Below are 27,816 nucleotides of genomic sequence, written 5' to 3'. Positions count from 1 at the left end.
ACTTGATTGAGGCATTTGAAATTAACTTGCCTTCTTCTATAAGGTCATTTGCCTGCGCCTTATATTGCGGCACAAAAGGGGGTGGTGATGGACAGAGCATCTGAACCAATCAAACACTCACACCCAGTCAGGAGATCTGGGTTTAATCCATCACCGTTCTTTAGCCCACTCGGCCACCTCAGTTCAGACATGGCCATATGCAAACTGCAGTCTGACCCTGTGCCTCATGGGAACAGTCCAGCCCGAACAAGCCAGCCTTTCCTGGACCGGAAATAGGCTTCCTAGGACCGGTTTCTGGCATTCCAGTCGTCTTCAGCCAGGCTTGCTTGATTCCAGTGGCAAAGTGAGCAAGGGACTCACGTCTGAGCATACCCTGCCAACTTATGGCGAACAAAGCGGTACAAAAGGGGGTGGTGATGGACGGAGCATCTGAACCAATCAAACACTCACACCCAGTCAGGAGATCTGGGTTTAATCCATCACCGTTCTTTAGCCCACTCTTCCACCCCAGTTCAGACATGACCATATGCAAATCAGTCTGACCCTGTGCCTTCTTGGGGATGAGTGGAACTTCTTCGTCGAAGATATCCACTGGTTCCGGAGCCGATCTCTGCATGTCGTGTCAACGGACCCTCCGATCTCAAATGGTCTTCTTGGCTCGAAAGGATGCACAGGCTGCACAGCTGGATTTGTTGTGTTCTGGCGATAAGCACAGGTTACAGACCTCGTGATAGTCACTGTGTGCAAACTTTGCTTCACACTCAGGGCATCTTTTGAATGGCGTCCTTTCCATGAGGTGTAGGACTCACGGCGTGGATAGGCCCACGGCCCGCGTCGACGACCGGAATCGAGCTTATGGAGTCGAGTCAACGTTTATCAATATCAAAAGTAGTTTGGTGAAGTTTGAATGCGTTTTTACGCGTCGAAGTACTTGTAAAGTAGATTTAGAACTGGAGCGGAAAAGTTTCATCCGAACCTGGTGGCGGAAAAAAACAATCTAAGGATGGAGCCGATGCCCATGCGCACTATCGTCCAGGGGAGGAGTCACCAATCTCGTGACTACAAAAGACTTCTTCCAAGATGACAACAACATGCAATCATCCGAGCCCAACACCAGGTGGCAATCTAATGCAAAGTATTGAATCTGCAGCTCATTTACCTCGAACACTATATTCTTGCATACAAGTACTATAATATAGTGTACTCCTACCCTGTTGTGCCTAAGATCTGCCAAATCCCTGTCTGGGAGGTCTAACTCCCCATTACCTGTGGGTAAGTGTCAGCAAGCTATCCGTCTTGGTGTAGAGTAGGACAGCATCACTCATGAGGTGGCAGGATTCAGCTGAGCTTGAATTCTGGCAGGGGCCAACCTCTCAGTGCCAGCAAAATGCTTCTCTGAATAAATAAAGGCTTGAAGTCATATATATATATATATATAAGAACATTCTCCATGTTACTATGTTGAAATCCCAGTCAGTCCGCTATTGTTTATTCTGTTATGATAGTTCTGTCGCTGAGCAGCCAAAAACAAATAGTAACATCTTACATGCTGAACTTAGCCCTTGTACAGAATGTTAAATATGTCTTGATCTGGCGCCTACGAATTGGTGGAAGTAAACTGAGTTTGAAGAATATTATCACATATGTGCACACAAATGAATGTGTGTCAATTGCCATTGTGTTTAGGGAGCAAAGGCAACTAAAGAGTTACGCTTGCAAGCTAACAAGATCCTGTTCAGACAGGCATTAAAAACATGGCTTTTTGTAAAATCCTAGTTCCGGAGCAGCCACTCCCTATCCTCGCTCAGCACCAAGACGCCTCGGTAATGGTGCGCTTAATAAATAATTCAGTCAGTCGGTCAGTCATGTACAATGGCGAGTTCGTAACCAGGACTAATACCTCCACATGACCGTCTCAGTCCTGCCATTGAAGCCTGAGTGTGCAGGTTTAAACTGCTATTTCTGGCAAATAAACCTTTTATAAGGCCTAAACCTTCCTTTTTAATACCCCTAAGGTAGGCCCTGCACAGACCCGAGGGCAGGATGCAGCACATTTGAAAAGTTGGATATGTACTTTTTTAGTTGTACACGTCATGGTTGTGAAAAACTCTTACATTTGTTTTTACTACTGCAAGGCCTATCTTTCCCACAGGATAGCATTGGGTTACCTTAATACATTTAATAAGTGATGACTTTCAATAGGCAGCAAGTAGGAATGTTGACTTGATGGGAGGAGGGGGAGCTGTCACATCCTTACCACACCATCACAAAGGCTCTGTCTCAGCACACTTACAAAGGGTTTCACACTAGTCCCGTCGGTGGCTGGGATCAGAGTTGTTTCAGTGCTGTGGTAAATCATTTAAAGGTCACAAACAAATTGTATTCAAAACCAACAAACACTCAATTGTCAGCCGATTATTGGAATATATCAATCATTATTAAATGATGGATATATTCCAATAATCGGCTGACAATTGAGTGTTTGTTGGTTTTGAATATAATTTGTTTGTGACCTTTAAATGAGACTCAGTACTAGCACCTTCTCTGTTCATTCTAGTTATAGACACTGCTTCACTGTAGGTGAGTCTAAGCCCTTGTTTGTTGTGCTCCTCTTCTATAATACGGCACGGGTGCAGAGGCAAAGGGATTACCTCATTTGCCTGGGGCGATGGCCCCACGCAAATAAGTGAACGACCTCTGATGATAGCGCTGGCGCTTTATGTGTGACAACGCTCTCGGTATTACAGAAGGGGACACACAAGCATCTGCAGCCCCTTCTGTAATACCAAAGAGCCCAGGGACGTAAATGCCCGGGGCCCTTTCGTAATACGGCCCCTGGTATTTTGCTCCCAGACAATTTATCGAGTGAAAGCACTTGAAATTTTTAAGAAGAAATTCTGAAAAAATGGTGTTTAGAAAAGGAATTTTGTGCTGTGATTCTGATTCCTGCAATACTACCCAATTTTTGAAGGGCTGTTCAGAGTCCCACTCAGAATGCTGCAAAATGTATGCATTCCTGAATAACAGATACTTTTTTTTTTGCAAGTGCACAAGAAAATTACTCTGAACCTCATACTTACTGGACTCTAAAGGGGGGTGGGAGCTCTCGGGAATCCGTGGGATATCACTGAAACAAAAAGCACAAAAAACCATATAATTCCGGTCATACTTGAATGAAATGTGAATAACGTATTTTAAAAAAAAGGCATAGAAATGAGTTGAAGTGGTATACCAATAGGAACTGCGGAACTACACTCAGAAAATGGATTATAGAAAGCTTCTCCACAGCACAATAAAATCAACAAACCATTAAGGTACACTTAGATACAGAAAGTGTGATTATTGGCCTTCAAGGAAAGTTGTGACAAGCATTGGCAAATCACATAGGTCTGGCCTTGATATGCAACTGTACACAAACTGCGTTTGAAAATGCTTCAGTCTTTATTTGCTAAATTATATGCTCATTAAAGCCAGACCTATTGCTTTGCCAATGCTCCTTTCATTAACTGTGTGCCCTTCTGAATATACGTAAATATACATGAGCACATGCATGCATGACTGGCACACAATCATTGACTAATACATTATACAAGCCTGTTTCAGTTAAAGCAAAATAAAAAGGATTGCCTTCTGTATACAATTCATGTATGACTTACATTTTTTAACACATGGCTAGTCTGTGTAACTTTGAGTTGTAAAATTGTCTCTCAAGCATTGCAGTGAGAGCCCTCCAAAAGAGGCAGAATGATGCATCAAACAGCCAATAGAATGATGTATATTTGAAAGAATGGACAATATCACTCGCTGGCGCAATGGCAGTATGAGAGTTTTTTGTTTTTGTTTACATTTCTTTATTAGATTTTGATAGTTTAGATACAGAGAAGCATAGGTACATGGAATACATGTTGAAATAGAGTAACATTAACATGGCAGTAGATTGTACATTAGTGGTGATCTTCACATGTAATAGCCTCTTATCAATTGTACTGTCCTGGGAGTACTTGCATATTAGGGCTCTCCACATAGTCGAGGTGTGTTAGATATGAAGTTGGTGTCATTAGGAGCTGTGATTTTCTGTCCCCAGAGTTGGGCTATATATCTATGAACCAATGTCAATACGAAATTGCTGGCCTGGTTCACTAGCTAATAAGCGGGACGGTAAACTGGGGTATGGATATGCGGTCAGCTGGGCGGGGTGTGCGCGGACTGAGGGAAGGGGTGTGCAGGTCTTTTGTCCGAGTTCATCTGGTGATCCAGCGTGTTATTGCCTTGAATGCGGGGGAGGTGATTATCTCCATGACGCCAATCTGGAATTGAGCTCCTACGCAAGAGTTGCTATGGAGTGTCCCTGGTGTGTGGCGCACCACACCCCCATTTCCTAACTGCTCCCACCCAGGCCTTCACAGGGGTCCGTCTGGGGCTCGCCAATGCATGGCTATTACGCTTTTCGCCAGGAGGAGGGAGAGTGATATGAATCGGACCTGAACTTTATGCCTGCCTCCCATGACGTGATCCCTGGGACATACACGGATGCCTGGAGTGTCTCGTGAATGTAACCCCAGTACTGTTGTAATGTGGGACACCCCCAAAACATGTGTTTGAAGTCTGCTGCTGGGGCTGAGCACCGAGGGCACAGAATTGCATGTCTGGATAGAAGCAGTGTAGGCGCTTTGGTGTCAAGTAGGCCCTGTGTAGGATATTGTATTGTATATTCTTAAAGAGTGCGTTTCTGGAAACCTTTTTTGGGTATTCTATAGCTTGTTCCCACTCCTTATAGTATAACGGCTGACCTCTGTCTTCCTCCCATGTCTGACGCAGTGGAATCAAGGGTTTGAGTACTAGTTTCCGGACGGCCTTATATAGCCATGTGACTAAGTGTCTGCCTGCCTCCATAAGCAGTATGGCATGTATTACTGGGTGTGTTGGTGGTTCTCCTGTGTGTGGATCTCAGAACCGGCAACTACTGGCCACAATACATCTATGCAATAGAAATTGCCCTGGGGGGAGGTCATATTCTTCCATTTGCTGATTATAGGGTTGCAGTTCCCCATCCTTGAAGAGGGATTTCATCTCGGTTAGGGAGTTGTCAGTCCACATCTGTTGGGTTCGGGCTATGTAATATTTCTCATCATTGGGGAACCCTACCAATGCAAAATACAGGTGTGAGCTATCAACACTTGTAGTGGATAGGAGCATTGGGGCTTGGTGCCAGGTAGTAGCATGCGCGGGAGTGCTGGTAGGGGTATGCGTCCCACGTCAGAGGTTGCCTCGTACATGTGACGCTCCGCAGTCCAGTGTGAAAGCCATTGCAGTTGTGCTGCTAAAAAATATGCTTCGAATGCTGGAGCTCCTAGGTCCCCTCAGACCTTCTGTAGGAGCAATTTAGACAGAGCTACTCTGTGTAGGCCTGCTCCCCAGATAAGAGAGGTGAGTAGTGTGTCCAGCTCCCGGAAGAAGGGGCGGAGAGGAATGATCAGGAGATTAGTGAAGTAGTACAGTAATCTGGGGACAATGATCATTTTGGCCAGTGCCACACGTCAGATGGGGGCTAGGGATAGCGTTTTCCAGAAGCCCACCGCTGTCCTTATACCCGCCAATGCCTTACGGTGATTCCTTTCATCGATGTCCTTGGGGAGTGGTACAGTTGTACTCCCAGGTACCTAGGTGCAGCACCACTCCACACGAGTCTCTTATCCCCTATTATAGTGTCAAAGGGGGCTAAGTGTGAACTTAACGGGTATATCGTGGACTTACTCCAATTAACAAGGAGGCCGGAGGTGTCCGCAAATTCCTGCAGTGTTGTCCATACTGAGGTCAAGTCGGCGGTTATGTGGCGCACGTACAATAACAAATCATCTGCGTAAAGAGAGATGCTGTGGAGCGAGCCTGATAAATATGCTTCGAATGCTGGAGCTCCTAGGTCCCCTCAGACCTTCTGTAGGAGCAATTTAGACAGAGCTACTCTGTGTAGGCCTGCTCCCCAGATAAGAGAGGTGAGTAGTGTGTCCAGCTCCCGGAAGAAGGGGCGGAGAGGAATGATCAGGAGATTAGTGAAGTAGTACAGTAATCTGGGGACAAAGATCATTTTGGCCAGTGCCACACGTCAGATGGGGGCTAGGGATAGCGTTTTCCAGAAGCCCACCGCTGTCCTTATACCCGCCAATGCCTTACGGTGATTCCTTTCATCGATGTCCTTGGGGAGTGGTACAGTTGTACTCCCAGGTACCTAGGTGCAGCACCACTCCACACGAGTCTCTGATCCCCTAATATAGTGTCAAAGGGGGCTAAGTGTGAACTTAAAGGGTAGATCGGGAATTACTCCAATTAACAAGGAGGCCGGAGGTGTCCGCAAATTCCTGCAGTGTTGTCCATACTGAGGTCAAGTCGGAGGTTATGTGGCGCACGTACAATAACAAATCATCTGCGTAAAGAGAGATGCTGTGGAGCGAGCCTGATATTGGGATACCCCAGGCTTCTCACTTGCGGCGCAATCAAATCGCCACTGGTTCTATGGCCAAAGCAAACAGTAAGGGTAAGCGAGGACACCCCTGTCGTGTGCCCCTCTCTATCCGGAGTGGGCAGATATGTATTTGCTCAGGCATACCCTCGACGTGAGGTTTGTGTATAGGAGTAGTGTATATGCCAATAGGGTTGGACCTAATCCACTCCGCTGAAGAACAGTGAACAGATATGCCCATAAGAGAGTGTCAAAGGCCTTTTCTAGGTCAAGGATTAGGCACGCTGCATTGGGGAACCGGGGAAGGGCACTATCCTGCACATGGAATAGCCTGCGCAGGTTCTGTGATGTGTTGCGTCCCGGCACTAACCCGGATTGCTCGGAGTGAATCAAGGTGGGAAGGACTTAGGAGTACCGGTCCGCTAGTATTTTCCCCAGGATTTTACAGTCTGCATTTAGTAGCATTATCCGCCTACACGGAGCTTGGAGTCTCAGGTCACAATCTGGTTTTGGGAACGTCACCAGAACGAAATCGCTGAGTAAGCTTGGTAACTCGCCACTCTCCAATGTGTCCTCATACATGCCCACCAACCAGGGTACGAGCTGACCTGAAAAAGTGCTATAGTATTCTAACGGGAAACCATCCATGCCCGGGACTTTGTTGCGCACTAGGGCACGGATTGCACAGGAGACATTGGCGGACACAATCTCCACGTCCAGGGTGTCCCTATCTGCTGCTGGGATCTGTGGTATGGTTAGAGGGCTCAGGAATTGTACGATTGGTATCAGGCAGTCTGGTACTGGGCATCGGTAAATATCGGAGTAGGTGGCGTGGAATATTTGTAGAATCTCCACTTGCAAGAATCGAGGGATCCCTGTCTGGTCTATCAGCTCAGTGACCAGCTGCAGCTCTATATCTTGTTGAGCTAACCAGGCTAGTTGCGTCCTGGCCCTATTACCCTCTCTATGGGCCCTAGTCGCATGAGCCCTAAAGCTGTATTTACGTAGGTCTCGTAGTGTCTCTGCATAGGCCGTTTTAGCTGTTGTACTTGTGCCGGGTGGCTTTGCTTGCGTCTGCGTCTTTAGTGAGAGTCACTAAGTTAGTCTCTGCTCACAAGAGCGCCTGCTCAAGTGTTTTCCGCACCCCCACTATCTGTTGTATACACTGTCCCCTAGCAACAACTTTGAAAGCATCCCATTCCAGCAATCGGGACGTTGCTGTGTGGGCACTGGTTGCCAAATTGTCACAAATACTATTCTCTTGGTCATTTCTTACCACTTCATTTGTAAGGCACTCTCGCTGCAGCTTCACATAGGTACTGGGGGGTGAGGGGGTGTCCATCTGAGGGTTACGATGTGGGCATCATGATCATATAGGACCCACCCTAGATAATCAGAGTGCTGGATTTTAGGGAGCATGATGTAGAGCAAAGGAACCTGTCAAGCCGAACCCGTAGGTCATGGGGGACCGAGTGAAAGGAATACAGCCTGGTGTCCGGGTTCCGGACCCTCCACACATCCGCCAGTGCCCAGTGTGTGACCCATGTTTAAAATTGTTCCATCTGCTTACGCGCCAGGGAGTGCAAAGGGGGTGGGATCTATCTAGGTGGAGGTCCATTGTGTAATTGTAATCGCCCCCTAGGAGCCATGGCATTGATGTATAATGGGGTAAGAACTTTGCTGAGTTGTCCCCAAAACTTGTCCTGGTCGACATTTGGGGCATATATGCTCCCCAGTAGTATCGGTTGGCCCTCTAGGAGCCCCTCTAGGAGCGCATACCTGCCTTCCCTATCTACTGTGCATTGAAGTTCTTGGAAGGGTGTCCCTGGTCGGAGCCAGATCAGAGTACCCAGTAGGCTGAGTAAGAAATAGCACAAATGATCCCCCTCCATTTCTTGCGCAGTCGGTCAACTTCCACCGTGTCAGATGTGTTTCCTGCAACACAGCTATAGGCGCTTGTTGCTGTTTGATATATGAGTATATGGCATATCTTTTGCGTGCTGTGTGTATTCCCCTGATGTATGGCAGTGTGAGAGATTTCTATGAAAGAACTCAATGTAAATGTGTTAACATAACAAGGAGGGGAAAACGGATCGTGGCCTTACACTGGCTCTTACTAGCATGTATATTTATACTCTCGTAACACATGATTTGCAATTTCAGCTGCATGGCATCATCCTCATCACAGATAAACACGATATTGCATCCCACAAGAAGAATTGCATCAGTCCTGCACAACCAAAAAGTTCTCCCACATGCCTTTGAATAGTGATGGTACCCAGATCAAAGTCAAAGTGATGGCTCAGTGGACTTAGGGCCAGATATATCATAGTGTTGCATTGCCCTTGTGTCATGCAAGGTAACGCATGGGCAATAAAACACTAAAGTCAGGTTTACCAAGCAATCCAAGGTCACCCTGCGTGGCCTTGCGGTGCTTGATAAGTGGGGAATAATGCAATGCAGTGCAAATTCTGCCTTACGTCACTCTGCGCCAGGGTGGCATTCCATAGGAGATGAACGACTGTTTCAAAGCATCCACCTATGGATTTTGACGCATTCCCACATTTACCATGAGTGGTAGACATGTGAATGCGTTAAAATGCTATGCATTCCCAAGGGAGGCGTAACATGGAGAAATATATTTATTTCTCAACATTTTTGCCCTTTCAATATCAGCTGCTTTATGCAGCACAGGTAAACAAAAAAAACTTCAGAGGATTTTGTGGCAGAAGGTGTCACTTTCTACATGAAAACAATCCTGTCTACAATGCAGGTACCCTTGCACCAATGCGCAATTTAGCACATTGTGCACCAGCGCATGAAGAGGCACTTTCACGCAGTGTAGCAAAGTAACTTGCTGCATTCCATTTGGTAAAAGTTTGATCAATCTGGGTCTTAGTGTAACACATTTCGGAATTGTGCTCATCATGTGTCTCCATTGTGGTAGAAATATCTCTGGAAAGTTAAGGCAATGCGACTTATTTCTGCAGTCAACATTTTACATATTTTGGAAGCACGAAGTAATCTTTCAGAATTTTACATTGGAGCTGGCTCTAATAATTATCCTTTTTAACTTTTGGGCAATGAAAACTGTCATTAGTTCATTCTTCTTTATTCAAGCAGTCAACCTCCACGTTGCTTGGTTCGTAGTCTACCTCCACAAACGTTCAAAAACTATAAATATAAATTGTGTGTCATTTGCCATGACCTTATTTATATGAGTTCAAGACCCCTTACCATTCTAGTCAGAAATAATGTTCTTCATTTTTCTACTAGGTAGCAACACAAATGCAATACAATGCACACTTCTCCCACAGCTCCACAATCTACCCTTGTGAGGCCGTCTTGAGTATCTCAGGATAACAATCTTTCTCAAGCATCAGCCCGTAGGAAGACAAAGATGGATACAGAGGAAATATAAAGCTTGACAAAATCAGACACTCAATCAATCAGGGGTTTATAGAGCGCGCTACTCACCCATGAGGGTCTCAAGGAGCTGAGGGAGGTGGCTCCGGATCAGTCAAAGAGCCAGGTCTTGAGGTCCATCCGGAACGTTTGCAGGGTCGGGGAGCGATTGATGTTCACAGGGAGCTCGTTCAGGTCTTGGCTGCAATGTAGGAGAAGGCTATCCCGCCAGTTCTGTTTCTGCAGATGAGGGGGATCTCTGCCAGGGCTAGGTCGGTGGAGCGAAGGTTCCTCTTGGGTACGTGGCAGGATATTCTCTAGTTGAGGTATTTGGGTCCGATGTTGTTGATGGATTTGTAGGCGTGGGTGAGGAGTTTGAAGGTGACCCTTTTCTCAACAGGGAGGTGTTGAGTCATGTGTTTGTGACGCCGTGCCCCGAGGACGAGTCTGGCTGCGGCGTTCTGGATCGTTAGGAGTTTGTGTAGAAGAGTTCTGTTGATTCCAGTCTACTGGTTATGAGAGCGTGGGTGACTGTCCGCCTGCAGTCGGGGATATTTATTTGAAGGTCTTGTGGCTGATGTGCAGGCAGTTGAAACTAGTTGATGTGAAGGCGTTGATCTGGCGGTTCATGGAGCGGGAGGAGTCGAGGATGCTGAGGTTACGTACGTGGTCTGTGGGGGTGGGTGGGTTCCAGAGGGCGGGGGGCCTCCAGGTGTTGTCCCAGGCGGAGGTGCAGGGTCCAAGGATGAGGACCCTGAGGTCAACACGCCCACCCACAGAGCTGGATCCGAGGATAAGGCCTTCTCTGAGTTAAGCTTCAAGCAGCTGTCTTTCATCCAGGCTGCCACATGCTTCATTCCTTCCTGGAAGCAGAGTCTGGTGTCTTCAGGATTCTTAGTATGAGAGGATGAGATGGGTGTCGTCGGCATAGGATACAATGTTGAGCCCATGCTGTCTGATGATGGAGGCGAGGGGGCCATGTAGATGTTGAAGAGCATGGGTCTGAGCAAAGATCCTTGGGTACTCCACAGTTGATATCGGTGGGTTGGGAGAGGAAGGGCAGGAGTCTGATCCGCTGTGTCCTGGCGGAGAGAAAAGATTGGATCCAGTCGAGGGTGGCTTCTTGTATCCCTGCGTCGTGAAGTCTGGCTGCGAGTGTTCAATGTGAAACGGTGTCGAAGGCTGCGGACAGGACTCTAAGGAGAGAGGTGTGTCCCTAGTCGAGTAGCATGCAGATGTCGTCGGTGGCGGCGAGGAGGGCGGTCTCGGTGCTGTGGTTGCTGCAGAATTCAGACTGGGAAGCATCTAGGATGGAGTTCTCTTCGATGAAGAGTCAGCTGGGCGTTTACGAGTCTCTCTGTGACTTTGGGTGCGAAGGGGAGGAGAGAGAAGGGCCGGTAGTTTTTCAGGTCTATAGGGTCGGCCGTCGGTTTTTGAGGAGGGGTTTAACCTCTGCCTGTTTCCAGTCGTCTGGGCAGATGCCTTATCTGAAGGAGACGTTGATGGTCTGTCCTAGTTTGGGTGCGATGGCGGTGGCAGCCCTGTGGAATATGAGCAGCGGGCAGGGGTCGGTTGGGGTCTATAGTTTCGACTTGTTTCTGATGTTGGGTGTAAAATTTGTATCTATTCATTACTAAATTCTCCTCTTTAGCATATCTGGCTTCCAGTCTACAAATGGCTTCCTTGTACTCATCAGGCATGGGCTGACCCATTGGCTTGTCGGGCTTGCGGCAGATAACGGAAAACACGTTGCCCCTCTTTCCCCAATGTACTGAGTAACAATGCTTTCTTTCTCTTAGTAGAAAACTCCTGACCATCAAGAGCATTTAGATAATTCTCGAACATGAGAATCCAATCTTCCTCTGGAATGCTGGGTGGTCCTGCTTGAGCTAAGAAATTAGGAGGTAATACGACAAAAATTTGAGCTTATGCCATGCTTAAGTTATAAAGTGACCAAAAATCACAGTGCCGGGTAGGTAAACCAGTGATTCTGAGTATTTATAATAAATAAAACAAATAAAAGTACCTCCTTAGAAAAGGAAATGATTACCAAACGATATACCTCACATTTGTATATCACTGAAGAGAATGCTTCTTTGTTCTCAGCTGATTGAGCTGACAGAGATCGTCTCCGTAGTTTGGTTGCTAGGATACCAGTTATGAGGTATTTTGCCCCAAATAAAATGGCCGACAACGTGGACACGCAAACATGATGCGTGGAGACACAATGACGCCTTAATTGAACGTGACTCTGCACCGCGCAGGATGAGCTCACAGGGTGCGTGCACTTTAGTTGCTGGGATACAGACTGGAAGACGAACACAGCTGGTGTCAAATGCTCACTGGCCTAATTGTCTGAAAACTTCACATTGCTTGGAAATGGCCACCAATGAATCCAAGTATGGTTGGGGTTGGAAATGGGCCCACAGTTGAATGACGTCGCGAAGGTAACGCTAATCTGGAATTTCCTCAATATTCTTGCTACTCGGGACGCTGAGTGGACCAAGAAAAGGAAACGACTCACTCTTGCCAAGGATCGTTGCTGCCCAATCTCACCGCATACTTGTCTCACCTTGAAGTTGCCTTCAAAATAACCAATTCTTCCAACTTTGGTTATGAAGCACGAAAACAAGGGTATCTGAGTTCTGCACAAGATCGTCGCCAAAAAGTGGTAAATAATCGGGACACTGGAACCATAGGTAAGCTTGAGTCCTTTAATCAAAGCAGAGACAAGGTGAGAGCAGACTCTTCCAAGCTGGTCAGGATAAAAAACTGACTTGGAAGAGAACCCTCAACTCAAACCAATTCATAGAACACAATATAGAGAACATTCCTGAGACACTAGACTGCTGATAGTTTATTATACACACTCATTGATAAATTACATTGGCTCCCTGTCCATAAAATAATTCAGTTCAAGCCCTAATGTGTGGTTTAAAATTCCTTAAATAGAAGTTTACTGCTTTTTTGGCTCAATATTCTCCTACTTGACCCTCTCCTGCAATGCCAAGCTTCTTATTGTACCACGGTAAAAAAGCTCTTTAGGGAGGCACTTCCTCTGCTGTAATAGCAACCAGAGTTTGGAACAGTCTCCCTCTCCTTCTGATAGCAACTCCTTCACATTTGTTATCCAAGAAAAATGTTAAACATACTTATACACATTGTAAACAGTCTTCTTAGCTTCCATCTTTCATCTTTTGTGCTTTACAAATAATATTTAACATCACTTGAAAATGCTTGGGTAGATTGTGTAGGGAAAGGAGGGAAACCATACGCCATGTGGTATTCCATTTTTCTGATCTTTATCTCATGTTGAGAATATACACACAAATGTTGTAGACTGTGCCCTTACGCTGATAATAAAACCAATCTATTTTACTTATAAATTGCGTTCAGTAAGAAGTAATACAATCTGTATTCTATTTACTAAAGATATTTTGTGAAATGATTGAGATTTCAGAACATTATGGAACTTGATTCAAACGTCCGAATGGTTTGAAAAACAATGTACACTTTATAAAAATAACTATACACAACATGCCAGTTGTGTCATATTGACAGGCAATTCACAAAATGGAGATAAATAAATATGAAAAAAACTATGCACAACATATAACCTGTGTCACATTGACAAACACATCAAATAATGGATAGAACTCATCTAATTCCTTAACATCTTTGGCTGGTAATCCCTTATTTAAATCCTTAGATTCACACTATACTGAGCTCTTCCTTGAAACAAGCATTTACAATGCAATAGGTCTCGTAACTGCGAATTTTAGAGCTATTGGCATTGTAAATGGCAATACCTTTTAAAAAATTAAAAGCCATTGTTATTTATACTATCAAAAGCAACACCTATTGCATTGCATAGCGCATGTCCGTTACTGACCGTATCTCTTAAGTAGGGATGGTGCTGTGCAGGTGAGAGCTGCAGGGTTGAAATTTAAAATTTCAGAGACCACGAAAAATCCAGGATTTGCCATAATTTAAATGTTAATTGGTAAAGCACTCAATAAGATATGCAAGAAACATGTTAATGTTTAATTATGCTATTGCAATTGACTATCCGCACTTCTACTGATACACATACACACACACACACGCACGCACACATCCGGCATGTCACACCTAGTATATTGAAAAGAAGACGCATTTACCAGCGCAGAATGGATCAGCGGCAAGTCCTTCTTCGCCAGACCGTGCGCCGTGTACTCCAGGGCATTGCTGTTGCCGTGCGGCTTGCAGATGTGGGCACAGTTCCTCTCGAACACGGTACGGATGCGTTTGAAGAGGACCACGCTTGTAGTGCAACCCATTACAGATGTGTAAAGGGCGACTTCAGCAGCAGCCCTTGCTCCTCCCGCAGTGTGCCTCCCCCAGCATCAGTCCAAACCTCCTACCTCGAACCATCTTCGCGAGGTGTAATTTGTAATGCTTGGCTGTTCAGTAGAGGCCGGACAACTCTCTGAGTGGTTGGTAAAGAGCTGCCCGCCCTATACATCGTTTTACATTGGTTGACGGGCTTGTCTATGGACACCCCCTTGGAAGACATCTTACTTACACCCACTCAACCCTCATTTCATGTCAGATTTGAACCAAAAAGTGCTGAGAGATCCTGCAATTGGTCAAAATAAAAAACGGTGTCTGAAATAAATAAATAAATAAAGCGTAACGTAACATGGTTTAAATGATGATGAGGCCGTATTAGATCCAGTCTGCCCTGCTGCTAGATTTTTAGAATACAAGTACAGTTGATGTAGACTTAGACTCTGGCCCAGACACATTATGACCTTTCTCATCCGGGTCAGGGCCCAGGAAGCGCAGGCTTAGAATGCTGTCACAACAGCAAACAAGCAATTGGTCTGTCCTACCGACAGACCAATTGTAAGTTTCCTGAGGCATGAGCCGGGGACAGTGATTTTTAGCGAAACTTTTAATAATTGTATTTTGTGTGTTGCTATTTTTGTAAAAATGTTCCCTGAGCACTTCCTACCTTCTGCTTACGCGTGCGCTCACCGTGTTGAAGCTGGGGCCACAGCAGCCGATTAAATGCTGCATTAGATAACCATCACCGCCATCTTGGGTGAGTCAGAGGGCGAGCAGGCTACTTGCTCGGCCCTCCCACCCTGACCACTATAAAAAGCCCATTCACTCGGCAAACTTCCCTACCGACAGACCAATTGTAAGCTTCCTGAGGCATGAGCCAGGGACAGCGATTTTTAGCGAAACTTTTAATAATTGTATTTTGTGTGTTGCTATTTTTGTAAAAATATTCCCTGAGCACTTCCTATCTTCTGCTTACGCGTGCGCTCACCGCGTTGAAGCTGGGGCCACAGCAGCCGATTAAACGCTGCATTAGATAACCATCACTGCCATCTTGGGTGAGTCAGAGGGCGAGCAGACTACTTGCTCGGCCCTCCCACCCTGACCACTATAGAAAGCCCATTCACTCGGCAAACTTCCCTACCGACAGACCAATTGAAAGGTTCCTGAGGCATGAGCCAGGGACAGCGATTTTTAGCGAAACTTTTAATAATTGTATTTTGTGTGTTGCTATTTTTGTAAAAATATTCCCTGAGCACTTCCTATATTCTGCTTACGCGTACGCTCACCGCGTTGAAGCTGGGGCCACAGCAGCCGATTAGACGCTGCATTGGATAACCATCACCGCCATCTTGGGTGAGTCAGAGGGCGAGCAGACTTCTTGCTCGGCCCTCCCACCCCGACCACTATAAAATGGTACCCCCTCCCCGGAAGCGCAGCGGACGGGCGCAGCGGGCGCGCCGGCGGCGCGCCGAAGGCTCGCCTAAGGCAAGCCCGTCTGCGCCCGTCCGAGCCTGTCCCGAGCCTAGGGCCACACCCCCTGGTCCAGAGATATCTCGTCATTTACACTCAGGTATCCACTACGATGCTGGCTATTTGAAATCACTTAACATCAATAATATCCACTGCGCCTTAACAAATCTACATACTCTCAATTATGCTCCTTATACCTGTCCCTATTGTTCATTTCATATTATGGACCACCCCCACTTAACAGCCCCAGCTATTCCACCTCATAACAAATCTCTTAATATCATCAAACTAGCCCTTCTAAATGTGCGATCACTCCCGAAACACAGGTATGAGATTGCACACTTTATTAAAAGCTGGCACTTGGACATCCTGCTACTCACTGAAACCTGGGGAGACCAGGCGTCCGACCCTGATTTCACCTAAGCCACTCCAGAGGGTTTCTCTAACATTAGACTTGACAGATCGCTTAAAAAAAGGGGGGGGGGGGTAGCGATTATATATCGCAACACTTTTCGTCTACCCACAGAACCCTTAAAAATGAATACTTGCGAGGCTCTGAATTTTGCTTTTGTTACTCCCTACTCCACTTCCTTTAGAGGCATTCTGCTTTATCGCCTCCCAGGCCCCCGTTCTACCTTTCTGTCCTCTCTGAGTCACCTTTTAGAGCCAATACCTGGAGAAAATAACTTTACCATCTTGGGTGATTTTAATTTTCACCTAGAGATGAAGGAGGACCCTGACACTCATTCCCTCCTCACCGAAATGAACGCAGCAGGTCTCACCCAACTTGTCCACTCCCCCACGCATTTAGCAGGACACACGTTAGATGGAATTTTTTCCAATCTTAACTCCTTGATCATAGAGAATATAACACCAATTACGTGGACAGATCATTCCGCTATCCGTTTCAATATTCTCCCTCTTACCCCAACCCTCACGAAACCTTGTAAGCCTAACACTTTTAAATCTTGGAAAAATATCAATATTCCTGAATTTAGTAATAAATTAGGCCTTTTGAAAGAAATAGACACTTCTGACCCAGAAACCGCGGCCATTCACTATACCACATGCATTAAGATTGCAACTGACACTTCCGTTCCCATAAAAAAAACGCTCTGCCAACAGACTGTCAGATTCTGCCCCATGGTTTACTGAGGCTCTCAGATTAGAAAAGCAAAGTTGCAGACGACAAGAACGCAAGTGGCGTAACAACTATGACCCCCATGAAAAAAGTTGCTACAAAGAGAAGTTAAAGAACTATAAACTATCGATCATCACCCAGAAAAGCATTTTCTTTAACAATCAAATTGAATCAGCCCGAGTGCTTGAAGTACGGTTCCTACCACAGACTTTCACATAGTATTGCAAACTTTGCTAAAGTTCACGAAGGTGCAGCGTTGTGCGGTTTCTTATTTACACGACTGTCGTGGCTTTTTTTTTTATAAAAGGTACATTTGTATATGCCGCATAATTTACAGTATTGAATTGGCTTCAATGTCAGCTCATGTAGGTATGACCATACTTTTGCCTTCCATCTATGCACCCAGAATCTGGAATAATAAAGTTGAATTAATCAGGACTGCCCCAGCACTGCTGCAATTTGGAAAGAGTTGAGGAAGGACCTCTTTAAAGAACAGGACATCACAATGAATTAACTGTGTAACTCGCGTATTTTAGCGCACATGTAAACAAAGACACACTCCCCACCCTCAAACAGCACATACACAGGTTAGTAAATTTCCATATATATATATTGTACTAAAACTCACCCAATAGGCCTAGAAACAATAATTTCCACTTGAGATTCAGATTTGGATTCTAAGATTATATTGTAAACATCTTCATTTGTTGCCCCGGGCAGTGTTTTTCCATTCCACTCTAACACTTCGTCACCTTAAATTGAAGAAAATAGCACAGGGGAGTTCAGTATACTAACATGGTAACAATCAGAGGTCTTAATGCATCACAAATGTCTTAGAAAAGTAATAGAACATTGTACATCTTTCACATCGTTATAATAGTTGCACTGCTACTTGCACTTACACATATTTTATCTGAGGTTCTTCAGCAAACCGCTTTGAGATATGCTAACATCTGCCAATATTTTAATATTTTATTCCTGGGATTTCTGGGATGCAATCTATACTAGGGTTAAAACATTCACATGAATGGGCATGAGCAATGCATGAAAGCTCTCAAAAAGGAGAGGGGAAATGCATTCACTTTTTCTTGTAAATAGAAAATAAGCATCAGGTCTGACATACGGACAGGATCTCTCATAAGTACCAAGGCCCATGAAATGATATTCAAGTAGACTACTGAGATTCTTCTGCCTTAATAGTTCCACAAATGGTACCTTCAATGGCACATGGAGAAAACTCTTGGTGTTGCACAGGATCATAAATTGTGAATGAGACAAAGTGATTTTCTTAAGGTAAGTCAGATGATCTACTGGCATAGGACTGAAGAATTGACACCTACATGTGTTATGCTGAGGGCTCTTTCTGCGGGTATGGAAAGTGGCAGCTTGTGGATAACCATGTGGAATGTAGGACGTACTGCTGAGAGTGTAACAATGAGGTTTAATATACTTAGGTTATAAAGGCTTTGTTTTTTGCGTTGTAGCAGGACCCATTTTGCAGTAAAGCTTGGGCCTTTCAAAAGCCAGATGTCTGATAGATTAGGAAAACACACTTGAATATGTTTCAATTTAAATGATAAACAAGCTTTTGTAAAGTCAATAGGCCAGGTATTGGCTGCGAGCCTTTTTTACTTTGAAAATGTTTTTTGTTTTATCATGGATTTTGCAAAACTTTTATTGTTAGGGAAGATGTTGGGTCCTCGAGAACAAAAAAACACACATTGCCATAGTAGTGTTGGGCACTGAAAAGAACTGCTTTGATTATGGATGTGTCCTTGTAAAAAGGCCAGCATTCTCTCACTCACAATGATATTAGCCAATTCCCAAAGTGTGTTGAACCATTTCCCCCAAGAAATGAGATCACTTCTGGAACAAGAAACCTTTCTGCCAAGGAGAAGAACCAAAGAAGCTGCAGGAGTTGTACTGTCCCTCTGCCAGTGTGCTGTTTGCTGGGTTGCCTGCAGTGGTTGCTTCATTGCCAGGGGAAAGGAGAAGGAACTTTGTAAGGACTTTCATCTACAGAATATTCTCCAAGGGCTTGAACTGTGCTTGCCTCCTGCTGAAGCAGAGGAAAAAGGGGGAGATAACCCGCGCTAATGCGGCCATCTTTAATTTTGCAAGGAAAATGGGCAAACGGCCAATTGCCGCACTGCTGAAAATTTATCAGGCCAAGAGCGTGGCGATAGGCTGTAATGGAAGTGAGTTATGGGGGCATATAGCTATTAATGATTTGGTGGTAGCTGAAAATAATTTCTTGAAACAGCTGTTGGGGGTCCCGAGGGGAACTGCTAGCTTTATAGTGCACGAAGAACTAGGTTCTCCCTATTTAAGGGGCATCATAGCACTACGACCTTTAACATGCTGGTTGAAATGTTGGCTTAACAAGGATTTATCGTTAAACCACCAGCTTTTGAGAGAAGCTTTATCATGGGACAATATGTTAAAAATCCCATGGTTAAAATACTTGAAAAATTGCTTCCTGGCTTTAGGGCGCCCTGAACTTTTTCTGAACCCTGACTCTATTACCAAAGCTGATGTAGAGTTTGTAAAGAACACCTTTTCTCTCATGCAGAACCTACAGCGTGAGGAGGATGAACTAAACAAAAGTAGTGTCCGAAAATATGTTGTTTTACAAACCACATTCTGTATGGAACCCTACCTGTCCTGGCCAATGTCAAGCTTTGATCGTTTCCTGTTAATTAGGTTTCGTCTGCGTCTTTTTCATTTACAGCTAGCAGTTCCAAAAGGGAGCCATCAAGGACAAGTGCTACCGTCCTGAGGCTGCGATCATGAGTCGCCGCAGGACTTTGTGCAATTTTTATTTATTTGTTCATTTTATGATACACCTCGGAGGATTTATCTCAAACCTCTTCTTAAAAAACTGAATTTTACCCAGGTTAGACCTGCACTTTGCTATTTACAGCTTCTAAAAGATGAATGCACTTTATTTGTAATCAGCTTTTTAAAACTAGCCCTAAAATTTAGAAACAGTATAGAGGGTTAAAATGCCTAGAAACTTTGTAAATCTTTGTACTAGATCAAATGTGTTTATATTTCTGGATAAGAGGATTTTAGATATCGGCTTTTATGATGATGTTTTTACTAAATTGTGCTTTTATGGTTGTTTTGTGTAAATAACCAAATACAGATTTTTCTGATTCTGATTCTCCTGCTGAAGTCTCAGGGACAAAAGACTTCACCTCCAGCTCCCTTCTGAATTTCCTTGCTGGGAATTCTGACTCCAGTCACTTGCATGCCGCTGGGAGCTGGAAGCGCGACGCATCGAGAAGAAGCGGGTCACCGCCGCAGCTGAAATCATCGCAATGCCAGAGAAGCGAGTCTTCGTCGCATCTCCCTGGAAGCGTGTGCTCATCGAAGCTGCCTGCTGTCGCATCACTGGAGAAGCGTGACGCCATCATAAGAATCGCCATCGCATCACCAGAGAGGCGTGTTGCAGGGCCTGTCGCGGCTACAAAGTACAGAGTAGTCGCAAGGCTACCAGGGCGTCATCGCATCAAGCGCGCCATCTTCTCGCATCGCAACCGGATCATCGCATTGCATCAAGGCGTCACCTTGCACATCGCAATGGGCCCGCAAGCCAAGAATCTACGCATCACCTCCGCACCGGTAAGTCTCACGACGTGTCCCCTACTCTGCGCAAGCATTGAGGAAGGACGCAACCGTTACCCTGGGTCACAGAACCGACGCATCTCCCCTTTTGCGAGCCTTTTGTTCACTTTGCGTTACGCATCCAGGTACTTTGTTGAGAACTTCGTTGCATTTACCATCAACTTGAACTAAGAGACTTTAATCATTTTTTATGTAATCTTAAGTGTAGTATTGTGGATTTTTGTAGTTTGTGGTCTTGTATTTAAGTCTATATAAAGAATACTTATTTTTATAAAACCTGTGTTGTATCCATCTGAAGTGTTTTCACTATATTCCTGTGTAGATTCACAAATGCTTAACACACTGCCTCTGAGATAAGCCTGTCTGCTTGTGCCAAGCTACCAAGGGGGTGAGCAGAGGTTATTAAGGAGTGTAAACCCCTTATCCTGACTTAGAAGTAAGGGTCCCTATTTGGACAAAGGTGAATACCATAGCCAACTAGAGACCCCCAGATCTAACATAATGCAATAAATCCTTATGAAATTGAAAACAGCTTTTGCGTGTATAAGCCAAACGTTCATGAGCAGCTAGCCCAGAACATTTTTATTCTTTTTAAACAGATTTTATTCATTTTCTTCAGTTACAGTACATAAACATAGAATAGTCAAGTTACTATTATATGCATAGAAGGATCTCACATGTATACATGGTGGCCCAAAGAAATCGCATACTATCTCTTCACAACTCCAGAACATTTTAATTCTAACAAGAATTTGTCATGTTTATCAACGTGTAAAATGTAAATATCCAGACATTGTTTTAGCCCTTAGTACATGATTGTAATTATGGCAAACAAGAGAACTTTACACAGTCAGATCAAGTGATCTATCCAAAAATGACCTAATGTGGTCAAGTGGAGAATGTCAGGCTGGGGAAATCACCTAGAGCTTCAGTTGGCAACCTGCAAGGCATTGAGCCACAGGTAGAATTTGAGTTACTACAGTAAAATTTGTGAAATCGAGGGAATGCTTAAAAGGAAATTTCTCAAAGCAATGCACCAGACTATTTTTCTGAAACTAAAGAAAGAAAGAGAAAAATGATATAACATTAACACTGCTTTACTCCGAACGTTGGGATATCAGAGCCCTAGGCGCGCCTAAGGCAAGCCCGTCTGCGCCCGTCAGCGCCAGCTCAGTGCCCTGTGCCAGGACCCCTGGTCATGTAAACCTAAATATACACGCAAGGAGGGTTTACAGCCGCGATCAACTTATGAGCCTTAAGGGAGCGAATCAAGTTGACTGCCGACGCATTATCCCAGGTAACGATAAGCCTGTCAATCTAAAGGTCTGTGGAGTCTGCCGTCTTAGTTTACCGGACATCTTGTGGACACCAATTAAGGCCCTAACCGTTCCCCATAACGTCAAACAGTATGTAGAAGATGATATTATTAACTGTATCCTATTTAATGCCAGATCTCTGGTTAAACACAGCATTGACTGTGCTGACCTGATTTTAGAGAGAAGGGCAAAAATTGTATTTATCACAGAGACCTGGACGGACGCGGCTTCAGGTCCGGACTTGGTCAAAGCTACACCTACAGGTTACTGTTGTCGTGTTCAAGACAGAACAGGTCAAAGAGGGGGCGGGATCGCCATTATTTATCATTCCTCGCTCCAAGGCACATTTCAGACAGTGACCTCACAGTCGTCTGAAGCACTGGGGTTTAAGTTTTCCATCTCCAACCACTGCACCTTCCAAGGCTGCCTCCTATATAGGCCACCAGGCTCCAAAAATAAATTCTTAAATGAGGTAGGCACCTATCTGGAAGCAGCTCTCTGCGTGAAGTCTTTCACCATGCTAGGCGATTTCAATTTTCATCTAGAGGAAGACTCAGACCCTGATACTGCATCCCTAGCCGACGCAATGCTCGCGGCTGGATTGATTCAGGTGGTAAGTGGAGCCACACACGTCAAGGGACATACCCTGGACGGTATTTTCACTAATAATCCAGATCTCCATTTCAGCCATGTAGAGCCTTTAGCCTGGTCGGATCACTCAGTAGTCCTTTTCAAAATCCAACCGCTTGAGCCCAACAGAGCCAAAAAGAACAGAAAGCCGGCCAAGCTCTGTAGGCTCTGGAAGGATTTGGATGGCAAAGCATTGGAGGACTACTTGTTAGCCTCCACTTTCTTGCCACCTACAGATATAAATGAAGCAGCTGAAAGCTATACAAATTGGTTAGATCAAGCCTGTACCTCCCTAGTTCAGTCCAAACTCTGCCGCCCAACGCGTATAATACCTTCTGCCCCTTGGTTCACCGAGGAACTACGCGATTATAAGGTGTCATGTAAAAAATTAGAGCGCCAATGGCGCACAAAATATTCAAAGGCAGACAAAATGACACTTAGTGCCAGACTTAAGACATACAAAGGAATGATTAAAAAGGCAAAAAGCGTTTATTTTTGCGCAAAAATTGAGATCGCGAAGAATTCCTCTCAAGAACTTTTTAAAACTGTGACTGATCTAAGTACTTTGAAATCAGTCACTATTCCCCCTAGTCTGGAGCTATGCGAGACTCTTGCAAAATTCTTCTTGGGAAAGGTAGAGCAAATATTTACCGCCCTGGAACATCAAGTGAGGCTCACTCTCAGTGAGAGAACCCATAAGCTCATGCAAAAGAACTCACAGTCCCCGGAATTCGTGGAGTTCAGCCCAGTAAAAGTAGAAGAAACTATAAAGTTATTACTAAAAACTAAATCAGGCTCACCCCAAGATCCCTGTCCAGCTGCTGTGGCCCAACTTGCAGCCACTCCCATCTCAGTTATGTTGACTGAAGTTTTTAACATGATGTTTAAAGGAGGAGAATATCCACTGTGTTGGAAGCAGGTCTCCATCGCACCTTTGCTTAAAAAAGCTACTTTAGACATCTCAGATCCCAATAGTTACCGGCCCATAGCTAGACTCCCATTGCCGGCCAAGCTTATTGAGAGGGCCATGAATGCGCAGCTCTGTGACTTCCTCAGATCCTCTCGGGGGCTTGACATGGCGCAACATGGATTTAGGGAGGGCCACAGCACTGAGACTGCCCTCATTAAGTCCACGGAAGAAATTAGGAAGGTGATGGATGTGGGCGGACGGGCGGTCCTGGTGCTTCTCGACCTGTCCGCGGCCTTCGATACGGTCCACCATAGTATTTTGGTGGACCGCCTTGAGGGCTGCGGAGTACGGGGAGTTGCGCTGAGCTTGCTGAAATCTTTCCTCTCGGACAGAGTTCAGGTGGTTGCCCTGGGAGATTTTGAATCCACTCCTTTTACACTCCCAGGAGGGGTTCCTCAGGGCTCCTCCCTGAGCCCCACCCTCTTTAATATATACATCTCCTCCCTCGCCCCGGTGATTCGGTCATTTGGCTTTGAACTTACATCTTATGCAGATGATACACAAATTGTGGTATCTCTGCTCCCGGGTCGAGAGGAGGGAACAGCAGCAAGATTTCAGGACTGTATGACCGCAGTAAGCTCATGGATGGCTAGGAATTGCCTTAAATTGAACTCCTCGAAGACAGAGGTTCTTCTCTTTGGCAATGAGACCAACTTATGGACCCCCAACTGGTGGCCTCAAGAAATGGGAGATCCTCCCATACCTGCCACGACAGTAAAAAATCTAGGGATACTCATTGACAATCAACTTACTTTTAAGGCACAAGTCAATGCCCTCTCATCCTCGGTCCACTGGATAATAAAAACAATAAGGAAAATTCTCCCCTTCCTCTCCAGTGGCTGCAGGAAAACTGTTGTGACAGCATTAGTGCTGTCACGCCTCGATTACTGCAATAGTCTGTATTTACAAGCACAACAAGGGATCTTGAACAAGCTACAGACGCTGCAAAATGCTGCTGTCCGCCTAATTACGGGTCTACCCAAGTTTGCCTCCGTCTCTGGGGAACTGAGCAAATTGCACTGGCTCCCAGTACGGAAACGTATGATGTTCAAAGCACTGTGCATAGTGTTCAAGGCAGTGAATGGACTAGGTCCGTCTTTCCTTCAACAACACTTCCAGCTGTACAAGCCAGGTCGACATTTAAGATCATCCAATAAATGGCTTGTCAAGACTGATCGTATTAGGAAAGCTCGATGGGGAGGTCGCAGTTTTATCTCCGGAGCAGCTGGTATCTGGAATAAAATGCCCCTCCCCCTAAAACAAAGCACTGACCTAATGACATTTAGGAAGAACATTAAAACATGGCTTTTCAATCTATAGGGACTAACATCGCATGGAGAAAGCACATCATTTCAGCGCCAGGACACCTGCCCGGTAACAGTGCGCTTAATAAATGGTAAAAATAAATAAATAAAATACTGTGATTAGAAAGGTAGCCTTAAAAGAGTCTCGCGTATGCAGAGCCTACGCCCATTCAAAGGTTTGAGATTAGGAAAGCTCTAGGATGTTCACATCCAGTATGATCAGAAAGGTATATAAATAGAGCCTTACCCATTCAAAGTTTTGAAATTAGGAAAGCCCTGAGATGTTCACATCCTGTATGAGCAGAAAGGTATATAAATAGAGCCTTACTAGTATCCTAACTCTGACTAAATATGATCTTTGGTGGCTAGTCAGAGAGTCATCATCATCATCATCATCATAAAAAGTTTATTTCGATTCATCAAAAAGAATCATAAAAGTACACACTTTTTTTTTTTAAAACACAATTTTACAAATGGTTTATCAGATCTATAGATAGGTTCAGGTTACTTCCAAATATTAAATTTTCTCGACCACATTTTCAACACATTACCCAAAGAAAGTTGCAATACATCGAAAAAGGAAATACAAAAATAAAAAAATAAAAAACATATGACAATAAAGTGCATTGTGCTATTTAAATCCTGAGTATCAGATGTAGACCAATTCAACCCTGAATGCATACAAGCTTACATTGCCCTGAAATTTTCATCAAGTAATTACACAGTACTCCCGCTAAAGCAACCAAAATTTTCAATATCGTTTACTGATGGTAAGTGCCAATCTGATAAAACTAAGCATGGCGCTACACGTAGCAGCTATAGGTAACGATTTTAGGTACTCATATCCTTCTTTATAGTTGCAGGGTCGAATATCCAATAAAATAGGTTTAATAAACCGATTTCTTGGATCTTTTTACAAGGTGCAATGTGCAAAAAAGAACAAAATGTAAAGTGCATTGTTGAGCTTTGTTATCACATGGACAAGGTGGTAGCCTCTCACACCAACCCCCTTGTTTCAGAAAAACAAAAAGAAAGTGCAATATATTTAGTTGAAATCTCGTCAAATAAAAACGCCATTGAGTATGTACAGTAAATGATAAATAAAATTGGTGCTGCAATTTACCCATTTGATATGGAACTTGTTCATTATTTTTTAACAGACCCAAAGTATTACGGTAAGCGTTTTTAATTATAATCTTTGTATCCTGCTGAATAGATTCTGGATTTTCATAAATATGACCCTGACCAATTTTATAAAAAGTTTCCTTCACATATGATAACCATGAGATCTGCAGGGCAGAATCTAGTTTTATGCAATCCCTCAGAATTTCTTTTGAGAGCTGCAAATCTTCAGATAGCCAGATTTTCCCCCATAGAAGTAATGGAGAGACATGAATAATATGACACACAAATTCTATGCTCATCTCTGTATGATAAAAAATGTTTGAAGAACAAGTTGGAATTGATAAAAGACGCTTTAAGAACTTGTTTTCCATAACTTGTATCTGGGTACATTTATGTGTCCCCCACACTCCCGCCCCATAGGTAGCGACAGGCAAACCTTTAGCTTTGTACAGGGTCTTCAATTCGGCAATTGGTTTTTGACCCAATTGGCTCGAAAAACTAAAAAGGGCCTCTATGGATCGTGTGGTCTTTTGTACACGAGCCGTTATTAATGGATCCCAGCTCAAGTTTTTATTAAATTGGTTTCCGAATAGTTAACATTTTCAACTTTTTCAATAATCCGGTTATCTACTGCGAACCTACAGGTTTTTGTCCCTCTGGGGCCACATACCATAACAAAGGACTTTGTAAAATTGACCCTAAGATCTAGGTCCTGCATAAAGTTATTGAATGCGTTCAGGCAGGTTTGTATACTGTTAGCAGTTAGGGTCATTAACACAGTGTCATCAGCAAAGGATAACAAATGAATCTGTTTGCCATTTACTTTAGGAAAATCTGAGCAGTTCTCCAACAGAAACCTATCTAAACCATTTGTATAAACTAAAAACAAAAAAGGGGCCAAGATGCAGCCCTGGCGTACACCTTCAGTTGATGGGATGGGTTTTGTCTTCTCTCCCCCCGGGCCATATCTAATGGTCACAGTGGTAGCAACGTGTAATCTACGGAGTAAGATAACCAAAGGTTCCTCAAACCCCATGGCCTCCATTATCCACCATAGCTTATCCCTACATACTGTGTCAAAGGAACTGGATAAGTCCATGAAGGCCAGGTGAATAGAAACACCCCGGGCCTTCATGTACTTACCAATAATTAGGGCAAGGTTAAGACACTGCTCTGTCGTACCCTTGCCTCTCCTGAACCCATACTGTGAGTCCACAATAATACCAGAAGAATCTGCCCATGTCTCCAAACGAGCTAGTATGACCCTACCCATCAGCTTACAAGAAGCATCTATTAATGAAAATGGCCTGTAGCAGCACGGGTCACATTTATCACCCTTTTTAAAAATTGGTTCAACTACCACCTCTTTCCATGATAAGGGGATGCGCCCGACCACAATCGCCCTAAAAACATTAAGTAATAATGGTGCCCACACATCGATATTATATTTAAAAAGATCCAATGGCACTGCATCTGGACCTGGGGCTTTTAGCGAGATATCTTTCCTTAGAGCCTCCTCAACTTCAGAGAGAGAAAGTGAGAGACTAAGTATTGGAGCTGTTTCAGGGTAAGAAAATATTCCCCTCACTATTAGTTGCCAGACAAACGTTTTTTGGAATAAAAATGTTAGCATAATGGACTTCCCAGGTTTCCCCCGTTATATGAGTAACCATGTTACCTTTTTCCTGACTAATTAGGAAGGGACGATGTATTACCTCCCAGAACAGCCTAATATTTCTTAAATCTGAGGCTTTTTCAAGGTCACAGCGGAAACTAGATTTAAAAAAGAAAGCATGGGAGCTTTCTTTTTTAATTCTAGTTTCCGCTTGTCAATAGTCAGAGGGTCTAATAACGTACCTGTGATATAATAAGAATGCTGCCATAGTTTGCCACCTCACTACATGTGATTTTTGTTTAAGGAACAAATCGATAGCTGAAGCAATTAGTTTTTTGAGAAAGTAGATCATTTACAAAATCCCACACGCCTTATACGACTCTTACAAAGCGCAAATAAGATGTATGCCAGAAAAAAAGCTAGG

The 27,816-nt window shown here is 44.3% G+C and overlaps 1 protein-coding gene across 13 annotated transcripts in view; it reads right to left on the bottom strand.

Moving 5' to 3' along the window:
• RIMS1 (regulating synaptic membrane exocytosis 1) overlaps positions 1–27,816 on the bottom strand; it is a 1,970,833-nt gene that overhangs the window by 1,002,702 nt on the left and 940,315 nt on the right. For all 13 annotated transcript variants that reach the window (XM_086926498.1, XM_086926484.1, XM_086926488.1 and 10 more), the window contains 2 exons: positions 17,431–17,554; positions 3,081–3,127 (listed from right to left, as the gene is read on the bottom strand). In XM_086926498.1, the coding sequence (XP_086782624.1) occupies positions 3,081–3,127; positions 17,431–17,554 (171 nt within the window). The remainder of the gene's footprint in view (positions 1–3,080; positions 3,128–17,430; positions 17,555–27,816) is intronic.

The sequence above is a fragment of the Lissotriton vulgaris genome, chromosome 6 (genome assembly GCF_964263255.1).
Source record: "Lissotriton vulgaris chromosome 6, aLisVul1.2, whole genome shotgun sequence".
Lineage (NCBI taxonomy): Eukaryota > Metazoa > Chordata > Amphibia > Caudata > Salamandridae > Lissotriton > Lissotriton vulgaris.
This window is presented reverse-complemented; position numbering and strand designations above follow the sequence as displayed.